Raw genomic sequence first — 14,970 nt, 5'->3', positions numbered from 1 at the left:
ATCCCATGCACACCAGTAACAGATGTTAATGTGGCCTTTCTACTTGACTGTGCAACTCCTGTCATTATGGTCATAGGAACCATTTGGGCCAGAGCATCTCCCAGATAATACATACTTTTCCATACCATCCCAAAGACCCCTCTGCCCACCATGGCATATTCCTACAAGTGAGTCCCCAAGTGTCTGAATACAGCCCCCAGTTTCCATTTCCCTGAGTGTAAAACGAATCAATGGCCATGTATATACTGATTAATTTCTGCTTATTTACCACTGGCAAATAGGTTTTAAAAAAAAAAAAACAACAAACAAACTGGAAAATATCACCAGGAACTGATAAACTTCAATTAAAAATAACTAGATAACAGACCACTTTGTTTACTTCTACCTTTTTTTATCACCACTCAGTGTTAAGGAAATTTTTACATTGTGTACACAATATTAGATTAACACAAAAATCAATGAGTTTCCTGTATGTTGCTTTACTACTGTTATATATTTTCTAGCTTTTCTCCTGTTCTAACTTTCTCTAACTGGGTAGATTTTGCCCTATAGGTCTTCAATTCCCCTGTAAAATAACTATTGTGAACGTATTAATTAATCCAGGCACACCTTTCCCGATCCAGGTTTTGAGAACATTTTAAAAGATTATAAACATCTGATACCAATTCAAATTGTTCTATTTAGAACTGTTTTCTAGTATCAAGTTTCTTTGTATTCATTGTATTATCTGTTCCTCAAGTTTCACAGAAATATACCATGTGGAAACAATGTAAACCAAATGAATAACGTGCCTCAAAAATGTTAACATCTCCTTATTGAGCTTTAACTAGCTTTCAGTTATACCATTAATTCCCATCATTTGCCAGTACAAGATTCACAGAATCATTCACTGTTGGGTACAACCTCTCCTCAGATTGTAAAACTAGAATGGGAAATACCTGGCTTAGAAATGGGAGTCACAGAGACCACATCCACTACATCATAGCTTCATTTTTAATTCATTACACAAAAAGAGATGCAGCTATTACAATACAATAATGTATTAACAGTTTATGACATCGAGATGGTATTGGAACTTTAAAAAGTTCCAAAGACCTGGAATGGGTCTTGTATTTCGCTTTTAAGGTTGAACTTGTTCCTGCATTTGGTATAAAACTCGGTCCTCTTTTCAGGCCCAGCTTAATCCAGGTATTTCTGCCAGCACAGCTGTACAGGGCAGAGGTGCAGCTCCCAGTCTGCAGCTGTACCCCAGCAGAACACCCAGAGCAACCAGCTGTGTTCATGTGGATTGGGCATGCCCATGATGACCACTCTCACCTACAGCCAGAGTGTGTTACAAGAGAGCTCCACTCTCTCAACTGTGCTGAATATGCAGCCACTCATTTTTCTTCGCTGTTTTAGAACTTCGTTTTGTCCAGAGCTGGACTAAACTATTCCACCATGGAAAGAAATCCCAGGCAAAGCCCTGTGCTTAGCACAGAGAAACTAAAACAGTGGAACTGCCCTATAGACAACTTCATACGAAAAATGAGTTTATAATGAAAGAGAATACTATTCAAATACAATTATTTGGATATATGGGGAGCTAATGCTGCAAGTATTCTTCCAAAGGAAAAAAAACACCAAGAGAACCCACCCAAAAGTCCCTCATCTTCCACCTGGCATAGATGAAGAACATGCCAGTTAGTCCTCTTATCCCCTTAAAAATACTTTTTAATTGAAGCTGATCAACTTCAATGAAGGGTGACAGAACTGGAGCATTAACACCATAGAGTTTTGAGATGGACCTACACAAACATTGCCCAGAGTCTTGCTTTGACACGATTTCCTTTTTTAAGTACTATTGCTTTCACCATTATGATCAATTTTATTTACCAATTCTTCTTATTTTACTGGCTGTGTAGATACTTCTTGTGAGAAAAATACCAAACAAAAGAAACAAAACAAAAAAACCCCAAACAAACAAACAAAAAACTGACACAAAAGAAAATAAAGCCCACACCCAAATGTCATGTGTAATCACAAGCATGTGATTGCACAGAAGAAAGTCTTGCTCTTCATGAATCAATGAACATCACAGTCCACTAATCCAGCTCAGGAAAAGAACTCAGAAATTCCTTACATACAGTAAGAATGATTTAAAAGAAATTTAACTGCAGGAACTAACACAGTATCCAAGCAGAGACAACACCTCTGTATGTAAACTATTAAAATTCATTCATATGTATATTACCTTCTAACTGCAATTTAAACCATTTTCTTTACATGAGGGTAGTTACAGCCATTTACCACAGCTTGACTACCACCAAAAAAACTCTAACTAATAAAACCCTAACAAATCAGGAGAGCAAGCAGGCAGTTCAGCCTGAATCAGCTACAACAGCACAAACACTCCAAAACCCACTGCCGTCTGCAAAATGATAGTGGGGAGAGGCAGCAAGAGCAGAGTCCACTGGGCTACACATCAACTGCCCCAGTAAAGTGTTACTACCAAGGCCATGAAGTCCATATAAACACCCCTTTTAAAGACAGGTAAATTATGGCCTAAGAGGCAGCAGCAGAGCCTGAAAGTCCTGAAGTCAGCACAGGACCACACTGACAAGATTATCCATCATGTGGATTTGGCCTTGAATTGACCTGAAACTCCAAACAGCTCCCCATTTATAAAGTGTGAGCAAGTAGGTAGAAGCTTCCAAGATCATAATTTCTATTGCACATTGTGGTGAAGTGATTCTGCTGTGTCTTAATACACAGTGTAACCCACTGATAAGTTTACCTTTGCATGGTAATTTACTGTTTTAAAATAACCACGTGGCATAAGTGGTGGTTTGTAAGCAAATTCCTTTTTTTTTTTTCTAGCTAGGTTATTTGGCTTTTTCCTTGAATATATCATTTTTTTCTTACCTAATTAGTTGTGCTTTGTCCTTCGAGATCAAAGATACATGGTAGTTAAATTGTGTTTATTATTACAGAAAAACCAGAGCTATTCAAAAGAGATATCTGAGCAGGCGTTTGACAGACGCTTAAGTGCTCTCCTCCCTTCAGCCCTCCTGCTTTTGCCGCTACCGAGCTCACAAAAAGTGATGCAAAACATATCCCCAAGATATCTGTCAGGCTCTCAGTTAACAGTGTTTCAGCTACAAACTGGTCTGTCTTCAGACAGATGCAGACTCTTGATAAAGTAACTAGTTTTAGTCTAAATCATGGCTTTAAAACATATTTTATTCGCTGCATTTGGTTTTCTAGACGGGAGGTTGGACATTTTCCCTTACAGCTGCCATCCAAGTTCTCATCCCTTCACTCAAGTTCCTCAAGTGCTTTCAGTTAACAGGGTATTTTGTGATCAAAGGTTTTAAGAACAAAAGAAAACAAAACAAAAAAAAAAGGAGCAAAAATAAGAGAGATCAACTTTTATTTTTCTGTATGAATAAAGAACAAACAGTCCCACTAAGCAATCAAGAAAAACACAACAATAGCTAGGACAGAAAGCCTGCAGCAATGTCAGTTCAGCATCCAGTAGATTCAATAGGGTGCAAGGAAAAAAGTCCTTTCTGAAGGACTGAGTACCAAATATTCACATCCCCAGTTAAACCACTCCCTTCTTTAGTTTAGCTGGTAGAGGCTGCAGCTTTTATATTTGATGTGGATTACTTCAAGCCTTCTGTTCCTTGGAGCATATGTTCTTCCAAAGGAGCTGAGCAGGAAACAAATGGAAGGAGGTAAGCCTCTAGTAACTCCCTTTCTAACATAACAGTCCATTTACTATTCTCTTTTGTGAGCAAAAACAGGAGACTTGGCCTCAAATTCTTTTGCTTCTTGAAATGCACAAGTTTCCATGAAGTGGCATCACTCTAGTTTTGGTTTAGAACTGACACAGAAAGAACTCATTCTAGTAAACAAAATGGGTCATCTTTTTCAGGTTACACTTCCAGGATTATTACAAATCGAGTCAAAAAAGGCATTAAATAAATTACCTGCTAAAACCTTCCACTGCTGTAAATATAATCAGTGCTGTTGATTCAGTATCCTCAATTCTGTGCTTGAAGTTCAGGCTCTATTTTAATGTAGTGAGTTACAAGACTTCTTGTAACATTTCTCCTCAAAACACTTAAGGAGCATTCATTCACACCAAATTAAACAGAAGCTGCACAGCTTCTCTCCTAACACACAGTTTGCATTGGATATCTTTAAGGAATGACTGATGGATCATCTTGAAGCACCAGTTCTCCAGTGCCAGTGGAGCCATTTTGCATGTCTTGGTACTAAAATATCTCAAGGTTTTTTTAAAAAGCTACATTTCTGCACAAGTCCCAGTATTATCAGACTTCAACAGGAAGAAACGACAGATCATGCACACAGTGAAGCTCTTCTTTATCAATGCACTTACTCTGAGATCTCAGACCCAGCCCCCAGGCTGCTGTGAACAGGCACAGCTTCAACTGAGGCTGTGGCTCCACATCAAAGAGCCCCGAAGTGTTCATCACCTACATAAACTGTACTTAAAAAAATACATATGCTGACATGCATTCACTTGATTTCATGTTCCAAAAAATTTCAGAACTTAATTTTCATAGAGACTTTTATTCTAAGCTAAATAGCAGAGATCTCAGTAGAGGAAAACCTAATAGCCTTCATATCCAATGGTAATTTGGAAACCCGTATCTTCCCTGAATTTCCAGTCATTAGCTAAAGTACAAAGGCTCACCTTCTCTCCTGAGCCATTTTTGTAATCCTCCATGTCATAAAACCCCCATGTGCCTCCCATTTCAGAGCAGTACTCCATGGAAAACTCTGATTTTCCCACATGCTTTCCTCTAATACAAAGGAGGTTTCTCAAGAGAGGCTCAAACTTTCTCGAATTCAAAAGAGAAAGGTCTGTTATAACATGAAAAGATGATTAAGGTCCAAGTTCTTTCCATGCATTACCTAGGTGGTTTTTCTGCGGCATGTAAACACCTGCCCATGTAACTGTGTATGTGAAGATAAAAGGAGCAGTTAGAGCTGATGACTTGTAATCTGGAACATTCCTTCCTTTTGGACATCAGCTTGCTAGGAATAGGTACAGGTTACCTTACAGGTACCTTCTTGTAAGGCTCTGGCAAGATTTGTTTTTGTTTTGAAGCTGTTTGTTTTTTAAAGAACACATCTTGTAATCAGATTGGTATTTGCATCTCCTTGGAAGAGCAGTATCATCAGGAAAAGCCTGATGCTCTTGTATGCCACCACTGATCCATGCAGGACTTCCCTCCTGGGTTTACTTAGCAATGCACCCTATTATTCTGTTGGCATATCATACCACCAAGCTCTTCAGGAATAAATAGAGTTAATACTGCCAAATTCTCTTCTGCAGCACCAAAAAAAAAAAACAAAACCAAAAAACTCAAAACCCAGCAGCTTCTGTCATTCAATGTCCCCTTTAGTATCAAAAATCTTAGGCAAGCCTACTTGAAATCCAGCACTCTGACATAAATTGGTGCACTATTACTATTGAACAACATGAACACACTTAAGAATTCAATCCACTGTGTTACATAGGCTCAGCAAGAGTCCTTGAGGCTTCCAGGCTGGAAGCACACCAAAGGGAATGTGTGCAATCTTAAGAACCCCAGAAGAGTTTGGGCTTACACTGCAACGCTGCTGACATTTGCCAGTGTTATTAATATTTATTGACTAATTTTTTTTTTTCCACTTCACCATCAGCAATCAGAGTCTTAGAACCAGCCTTATAAACTCCAGGCATTATAGTTCAAGGATAGGGAGGAACAAAGGTCTGTGTGCAGAGGAGGAAGCACAAGCACCTGTAAGTAAATGCATGTGTTACACTGCTGACTGAGGTGTTACCCATGACAGCAGGATGGTCTTCTCTGGCCTCTCTTCTGGTGTCAGTAGAAAGACAGCACATAACTATGTTTCTCACCTCCTCAAGGCTTACAAAGGACGTAGGATCTTAGCCTAACCTAAGTAAGCTCTTGATGGACATTTCGGATAAGAGAGAAACCAACCAGAAGATGGGGTTGGCAATTAAATGAGAGAATAAAACGGATTATCCACTTCACACCTCCACCTTTAAACCAATAGTTGACTTAACTGCCCTATTTAAGCTGATAACAGTTTGCAGCTACATTTGTTCCCCCTCCCACCTTCCAAAAATGGTCCAGGCTGTGCCTCCAGAGACAACAGAAAGGAAAATGGCAGGGCAGAGTTGCTAAAAAACCTTGAAAGTACTTGAAATAAAAACCTCTTACTATCCCATCGCCCTTCTACAGACCACTTGACAACCTGGACCGTCTGATCCCAACTGCACCAGCCCTCTTGGCTAAGTGTGGACTGTCTGTTGATATTTCAGGCATCCCAACCAAGAGACCCAGACTGCAGCCTGGAGACACTGTGTTTTAAAGGGCAAAGCAAGCATGACTGTAAACAAAAACCAGAAAGCCTCCCGCTGCTTCCATCAGCATACTGCCAAATTATCAGACCTCCACTTGATAGAAGGAAACCAAAGCACCAACAGAGAAAAATTATGGAAAGTTTCTGCAGCAGGGAAATCCTTCTCAGCTGCTCTTCCCTGATTTTCAGTGCCTTGATGCTGAGGAGGAAGGGCAGAGCACTGTGCTGTCCCCCTTCACCTTTAGTGGGCAATGGAAAGCCATTTCTGAGCACTTTTATTGAAGCAATTTGCAGAACTGTTTCGTGTTTGAGGAAGTGCAAAGAACAGACAACACAGGCACTACTGTCAGGTAAGCCCTATGGCAAGGCAAACAATTCAGAAAAACCCAGAAAGCAGTAAAACCACTGTTTTGAAAGCCAGAAACCACTCAGCCTCCCCCATACCTGCGGGGAGACTCCACAGATTTACTGAAAGATTTCTCCTCTTCTTACAACTCGGAGAGACACAGTTAGAGTATATACAAAAGGGTTTTGTGTTCACTTTCGATTCCAGTAATGGTGGCTCAGTTCCACCAGCGCTGAAAGAAATTACCAGACAAAAGCAATGGCACATACAATCCTGAAGACCTCACACAGGTTTAAGAAAAACCAGCAGTAGCCACTGCCCCTCAAAGCCAGCAGCACAAGATACAGGCTCCTCAAGCAGATTCTGGAGCTGGACTTCGGTAGCAAAGATCTATCAGGAAAAAAAACAGTCTTCCAGAACATCCCCCTTAGCCACCAAAAAAATAAGTTTCAAGGCCCAACTCTGAGAAATTGAAAAGCTTAAGTTCTTCTGCAAGGCACTCAATCCTGTTCTATACCATCTTAAGATTGAGAATGAGCACTCCAGAAATCATTTCTCAGTTTTATTTAGCGCACGTACCATTAAAAATAACTATTTTATGCTATAAGGACTTAAAACACACTAGAATAAATGAATCTTGGATTATCTACCAGCTGCAAGCCACTACCAAAGTAACTAGTAACCCTAAATGGCTCATTTACTTAAAAAGGTCCAAGAATTCCTCTGTTAATAGTGAAGTGTCACACCACAGACCTGAGAAAAAAACTTCTCATTGCATCAGCCATCTGCACAGGAGTTTTTTAAAGGAATAATGAGGAAATCTCATACATCTCAGCAAAAGCCCTAAATTTGGCTCAAACTGGAGTCGATAAACAAAGCTCCCAACAACACTGGTTCACCCAGTCCATGCACTGACAGGAGCTCCCTGTAGCACCTGGGGGAAAATCCAGGAGCACATCAAAGTGATACAACTACTAAGGAATGGCTAAAACCCAAATAGCTCAGTATCTAATCATGATGCTCATACTTGATTTCTTATGGAATCCTGACCCCTGTAAATACATAAGAAGCCTGGAACTACATCAAAGAATGGATTCAACAGACCAGTATAAAAATCCACACCTCCAGATACTGTAATGACTAAATTTCACGTATGTAAGGCTGAGACACAAACTTGATCAAATTCCATAATTTCTGCCATCTCACAGCATGAAATTAAATAAACAACAAGCTTCACCTTAACTACCAAGAGATAAACACTATCCAAATACAAGCAGAGGGAGAGGCAAGGAATAAAAGGATCTCAACCAATGCCAAAATTGAGGTGTACTTTATATACAATCAGCCAAAGTTTTACCATCAAAGATGATAAATAACAGGACCCAAATGCCTTCTCTCTTCAAGGTATTCTGAATATGGACACCATCAAACCTAAGCCCTTCTAAAACAACCCAGTTTCTTGATAAATGTTTGAGATTTCCAATAAGTTCTCTGCTGAGTTCATATCCTTCCCTTTTTCTAAGCCATCTTAGCTCAACTGCACATCCACAGCCCCCAGGATGAACGTACCATAAACACAGCTTTATGTTTTCCATTAAAACCCCTACAACGGGACTAATCTGAATATTCTTTGCTGCTTTATAAGAAACATCCCCAACTTTGAACTCGGTCTACGGGAAACAGAAAACAACAAATTCTCTCTCTTAAGCCCTGCCTTTAGGAAGGAAGGATAAGCTTTGCATACTGATTCTTACATTCTGAAGAAAGCAGATTACATCCAGGATAAGGAAATTGAGAAAAAAAAAAAAAAAAGTACTCGAGCGGGGCAGAATGGTAAGTAAAAAATAACAAATGCTCAAGGGCAAAAGGGAAAAAAAGTAGGGAAACAAAAAAAAAACCCAGTAAACCAACCAACCAAACGAAAAAGGATCAGAGAACAACTTGAGTCTCAACCCCCCTTTCTAGACCTGCCACTAAATTACGGCAGCAGAGCAAATCATTTTGGTTGCAACATTTTCTCAAGAGCCACCAGCTTCGAGCAGAGAGAAACCAAAGGTTAGGGAACCAGTGCCACCTCAAGTGCTCCCCTCTACGTATTTCACTAAAAGCTGCTTCTCCCCCATCCGACCCCTCGCACCCCCGTGACTGCTCCAAAGGCGCTGGGAGCCGGTGCTGTCCGGGCGCTCCCGATCCCTCCCAGCTCAGCACAAAGCTCACCATCCATTTTACAAGCCGGCCGGGCTCCTTCCCGGCACAACTTACACGCTGAAACACTTACGGCGCTTAACCTGCTCGGATGACCCTCGGATATAAAAGCAGACAAAACCCATCCCGAATAATAAAAAAAACAAGGAGAGGTATCGATATCCATTATAAACAAGCCTTTCCGCAGATGGCCATCACGGCAATTAAACCCCCCCCACAACACCGGCATCACCGCCCGGACCTGCTCGCCCGAGCCCCCCGGCTCCTTAAACTTCACCGCCTAACAAAGGCTTTTAAGGCTTTTATTCCCCCCACCCCCCAATTTGCGCCAACAATCCTCGGTGAATTATTCATACTCCTCAGCTCACACCGTCCGCTCGCCATCCCCCCCTTAACAACCCCCCCCCCCGGCCCCATCCCCACGCGGGTTTGAGGGATTTAATTTTTTTTTTTTAAGCTTAATATCTCCAGATTGCGAACCGGCCCTTTCCCGCACAAAGCCAGAGCCACCGCGGGCTCGCTGCGCGCCGGGACCACGGGACAATCAATCCCTGCCCGCCCATTTCCAGGAGCGGGGCAGCCCCCGGGTCGCTCCCCGGCCCCGCGGCCGACACCGGGCGCTGCCCCCCCGGCCCCGCCGCCGGCCCCGAGCCCCGGCCCGCTCCCCCCGCCGACAAAATGGCGACGTGGACGGCGGCGAGGAGGAGGAGGAGAAGGAAAAGGAGGAGGAGGAGGAGGAATGGAAGAGCGGAGCGCTCCGCGGGCCGGGGGAGGGCGGGGAGGCAAGCGGGGAAGGGGCCGGGGAGGGGGCGGCGGTAACAAAGCGGGGGACGGCGGGCGCCGGCAGCGGCGAGCGGGCGGCGCGGCACCGGTACCTCTTCTTGTCGGTGACACCGCCGGGGCTGTCCATGGCGGCCGGGACGGCTTCTCCTCCCGCCGGCTTCCCTGTGGGTGCGAGGCGGCCGCGGGCTCCGATGGCCGCCGCGGGGGCGCGGGGGAGATGGCGGCACGGCCGGGGAAGGGGCCGGGTCTGGGGCCGCGCGGGCTCAGAGCATCGGGGCAGAGGCTGCGGGGAGGTGCGGGCGCCGGCGGGCGCGGCGGCGACGGCGGCGGGCGGTGGGCGGGGGCGGGGGCGGCGCGGGCCCCGCGCTGCGCCAGTGAGGAGCGGCGGCGCGGCCCGGCCCCTGCGCGGGGTCAGCTGAGCGCTCAGCTGGGCGGGGGACGGCGCCTCACGTGCGGCGCTGTGTGCGGGGCGGCGCCGCCGCTGCCGCCGCTGCCGCCGCCACGGCCGCCCCCGGACCCTGCCCGCCCTTCCCGGGGCCTCCCGGCGGCTCCCGGGGCCTCCCGCCCGCCCTCGGCCCTTGCCGGGGCCTCCCGGCGGCTCCCGGAGTGGAGCCCCCGCGGAGCGCCCGGCGGCGGGCGCTCGTCCCAGCCGGGGCCGGCTCGGTTCCACCCGGTGCAGATCTGTAACAGATCGCACCCCCGTAGGCTTATTCCCCTTCTTTTGTTTTGTTGTTGGTTGTTTTTTTTTGGGGGGGGGGAATGGTGTCTTTTTTGCTTTTGGCTTTTTTGCCTCACATAACTTAGTTCAGTGATTGACTCCACACTTCCTTTCCCGAAGGTTTCGTAGCACAAAAAACCCCCAGGACATTCAGAGCCATAGCATCATAAAATTTGGAACAGGCCCTTAAGCTCTAGTCCATCTGTCCACCAAGCACTGCCACTGTAAGCCATAAACCACATCACCCAGCATCAGGTCCAGATGCCCCTTAAACACCTCCAGTGATGGTGACTCCGCCACCTCCCTGGGCAACCTATTCCAATGCCTGACCACCTGAACAGTGAATTTTTTTTTTCTAATATTTAATCTGAATCTCCCCTGTCTCAGTTTAAGGCTGTTTCCTCTAGTCCTCTCACTGCAGGCATGGCAGAAGAGACCGGCCTCCACCTCACTACAGCTTCCTTTAAGGTAGTTGTGGAGAGCAATGAGGTCCCCCCTGAGCCTCCTTTCCTTGAGACTAAACAAACCCAGCTCCCTCAGCCGTTCCTCACAAGACATGTTTTCTAGACAATTTCCAGTTAAAGAGTTCAGAACCTCACATTAATTAAAGGGAACAGACAGCTCCATGGCTGGGCGGCCTAGAAGGAGAACACGGGGGTAATTAAGCACATTTCGAGCAAGTTTTACAACTTCCCAAACCCCAAGCAACACCCAATGGCAGAGCCAGGAGGCTCCACCAGGGCTGCGCCTCACACCATGACCCCGCTGCCTTCCCTGCTACCCATCCAGGCCAGCCCAAACCTAACCCTAACGCCAGTTTTCCTCTCCCTGCTCCCCCATGGCAAAGGCATCCTCAGGAATTGCTCAGCCGAGGGCTCTGGGGTCTCCTGCAAACCTTGACTGGCCCTGGAGGCTTGGCAGGAGTGGCTGTACAGGGGTCAGGGGCTTAACGGGACACCTGGTACTGGCACAACCTCACAGGCACTCACAAGTGGCCCCTTGGATCGGGAACCAGGCCATAGCCATGGGGGAGCAGGGAGAAGAAAACTGGGGGCAGAGCCCATGCAATTAAAATTAAAATTCTAACCTATGTACCCTTAGCTCAGGGTCATATGTATCTGAGCACTGTGGGGAGGCAGAAAACGTACAGTTCCAGGTAGAGTGACCCCATGGAGCTCAGCAATTCCTTTACATCTTGCAGGCTCCCTCCAGCAGGGACTGTAAGTGATCATCTGGAGCTGAACCTTACGAGACTACTCAGTTTGCAGCTCAGAGGTAATGATACCTTTAAAAAAAAGCAGCTTTGACAGGCATAAGTGACATTCTTGTGCTTCTGTGTGCACGTGTGGTGATGTAAGAAACACCTGCAGGGCAAAGTGATGGTGTTTCAGGTACTGCACCTTCCTAACACTCCTGCTGTGGGTTCCCAACTGTCAGGTATCAAGCAGTCGTTTTTGCATACAGCCATGGGTGTTCCGTGTTTGGGATTTTTGTTTGTTTGTTTGTTTGTTTTGAAGAAAAAGCAGTGACCGTGACATTTGATAGCAATCACAAGGAGTTTCTGTATGGATTGCTTCTGCCCACGGCAGTCAGATATACAAAAGAGGCACAGGTGCTATAGACTCCTTTTATTCCTTTAAGGTTTTCCATCTAAACACTGACAAAGCCCATCTTTAGTTTGCATGTTAGCTGTGACAACACAATAGCCCATGGCAGTGTGGCTGTGAACTACTGATATTTCTGTTGTTCTGTGCTCACTGGAGCCTCGAGAAGAAAAATAATCAAAGCGAGACTCAACCTCGACTGTCTTGCATAAGTACCAAGAAGCCCTACCCAAGGGCTCAGACAACTTTATCTTTCAAAATGAGGTTTAGGCAGCGTAAACATACGAAGAAATTCAGTCACGCACAGCAGCCATGCAGTATTTTAGTCCAGTCACAGAGTCACCATAACAACCCCTAAGGAATTTCCGTGGTGAAATGGGGGGATCTCCTGGCAGGTGCAGAAATGACAAGCCCAGCTCACTGACATCTTCCCCATCAGAGCGCCTGGAAACGCATCTGGGGGAGTTTCGGTAGTGAAGTGGTGCTACCAGAGGTACTTCCTGTGCCTTAGAGGAGGCTGGCGCAACTCAGAGCAGCCATTGCAACTTCTCTAATCTGAGTGTGAGGCTGAAGAGGTTCCTGGTTAGGTCTGGCATGCTTAAAAGTGAAAGCCTCTTCTGCACTTCAAAGACCAAGTGACACTGATGCAGTCTGGACCAGGGACTGCCCAGCTGCAGCCTACAGAACCTGCCTTATCCTATCCAGTAAGCTCTCGTTTTCAATCCTATCACTCTTTGAATGACAATTTTGGTGCCCATAAGCACGGATGTCTTAGCATCCACTTGTGCACCTTTATTACCATTGTGCAAATTCACATAATGTGCTATATATGGAAAGGGTTCCTCATTGAGTATTCTCACACTAGGTTCTGATCACTTTAAATCACTCGGAGGCTTAAGATGTGTTAGTGATCCCCGAGTAAAAAACACTGCAGAAAAATCCCAGTCTACGCATTGCTAACACTGTTCAAATGATTGTTCAAAGATATCAGACTTCCCAGCATGAACTGGCTGGGGAGCTGTGAGTAAGTGTTGTGGTCTCCTTACGAGACACATTTCTTTCATGCCAAACATGCTTACTCTGAGCTCATAATAAAGAATAATGCTTCAAAACCCAGCTGTGTTTTCAGAAGTGTGTTAGTGGAAACTTGTTCTGCAATTAAGCATTTCGTACTATAGCAGCTCTTGAGAGATGTTAAGCAAACGCTCTCCCCCCACACACATCCTCCCCTTTATTAAACTTTTGCGTCACTCCACTAAAATTCAGCATAGACATTTTCTTTCCCGCTTTCTCAGTGGCTGATAACAGAAACTTATTGCAGTATATGATGCCTTAGTCACTTTTTTTGACCTTTATTCCTGCACTAAGTTCATACTCCAGCTTACGTTTACAGAACTTCCTGAATACAATGGTGTTTGCATATGACTAATTAAGGCAAATGCACAAAGCTGATGAGTCAGCAATCGGCCCGGTGAGGACAGCGGGAGGGATTCGGCAGCAGAACAAGTCCTCCTGAAGGTGTGAGATGTGCTTCTGCCTGTGGCTTCAGATGTGTTTGCTGATGGGTCGAATGTCTATGGGATGGGCTCCGTAAGCATCTCAGGAGACAAACGCATCCCCATCAATAATGAGTGACAAAACTTCTGACTTCAGCGGGAAGAAATTCGGGGGTTTAATTGTCTCAGGCACCTTCCCTCCGGAGGGTGTCAAGGAGAAGCAAGGATCCTTCTGTTTATCCCACTGGAGCTGGCAACTCACATCACATGGGATGTCACTAAAAACCTGCCCACAGCACTGGCTTTCCTGGGCTTTTTCTTCATAGTACAGCCCCTTACATTTAGGGAATTAACACTCATTGGTTCAATAATTAAGCTATAATGAAGGGTACATGCTAGTCTATCAATATTTGACCACAAAACCTGTCTTACAGCACCGCTGTGGAGCGCTGACTTGACAGAGAAGTGCCACGAGGTCTCTAATGTGTGCAGACCCGGGGCTCTGAGGCACAGGCTGTAATGATCTAATGGTTGTTACTACAACTTACTGTGCTTAACAGTGCAAGAACCTGAGATCTCTGGTGGTTAACTCTTCACAGTAGAAAAATGAATTGAAATTTGAATCGAATTCAAACCAAACCATTGGCAGCGGAAACCTAATGCTGCTGTTTCTCAAATATGAAATATAGTCTGAAACAAGAGTACGTGATGGGAGACACAATCTCTCTTTGGCAACTCTTTTTTCCTCTGGTCTTTTCTAACCTCAATGCTTCTTCTCTCCTTCTTGTGCCAGGATTTTATTTGTTTTTTTTTCACATTTGCACAATTCACATTTTTTAAACCATGACCACCTCTTAAAGCTTGCTTGGGTCAGTGCACATTTTAGGCATTTGGAAATACTCTCTGAACTGTGATTTCCACACAGAGACATACCCCAGTGTGGTAACAAATTCTGCAGTATAATAAAAGCACTGCGTCCAATTCACTGCAATTAGATTTGGGGAAGGATTTTCTACCCATGAAAGGAATTTAACAGATGAAAGCGTAAGGCAAGCAGACACTCATCAGGCTACACTGTACAGTTTCACCAATCTACTGCATCCTGCCTATCCTGGCCCCTCCTGAGCAGATATTGCCAATTGTACGGTGGTTTCCCCGATGTGGACAAAAAGCAGGATGGAATTTTAATAGTGTCCTTACAGAAAAGATGGGTTTGTGGTCAAAGCCCTGAACAAAGGCTCTGGGAGCTGAGGTTTGGTTCCAGGCTTCCTGTAGGACTCTACACAACTCACTTAGAGAAAAGCTTTCGGATTTTAGTGCTACAATCCTTTGCCAAAGGGCTTAGCAGAGGGGTTCACTGTGTGTCGGGCACTAAGTCCAGCTCTTCATGAAGTGCACCAGAAGATCTGGGGCCTGGCACAGAAACCAGCT

The 14,970-nt window shown here is 45.1% G+C and overlaps 1 protein-coding gene across 2 annotated transcripts in view; it reads right to left on the bottom strand.

The window, feature by feature from the left end:
* The window catches only part of HIF1A (hypoxia inducible factor 1 alpha subunit), a 34,401-nt gene extending 24,451 nt beyond the window's left edge, over positions 1 to 9,950 (bottom strand). For both annotated transcript variants that reach the window (XR_001873605.1, XM_017807587.1), the window contains exon 1: positions 9,814 to 9,950. Coding sequence is in view for 1 of the 2 variants with exons in the window: in XM_017807587.1 (XP_017663076.1) it covers positions 9,814 to 9,848 (35 nt within the window). In the remaining variant the exon portion in view is untranslated. The remainder of the gene's footprint in view (positions 1 to 9,813) is intronic.
* Between the last annotated feature and the right edge of the window lie 5,020 nt (positions 9,951 to 14,970).

This window comes from Lepidothrix coronata, unplaced genomic scaffold (assembly GCF_001604755.1).
Source record: "Lepidothrix coronata isolate B3197 unplaced genomic scaffold, Lepidothrix_coronata-1.0 Scaffold19, whole genome shotgun sequence".
In the NCBI taxonomy this organism is placed as follows: domain Eukaryota; kingdom Metazoa; phylum Chordata; class Aves; order Passeriformes; family Pipridae; genus Lepidothrix; species Lepidothrix coronata.
Note: the sequence above shows the minus strand (reverse complement) of the source record. Positions and strands in the feature narration are given on the sequence as shown.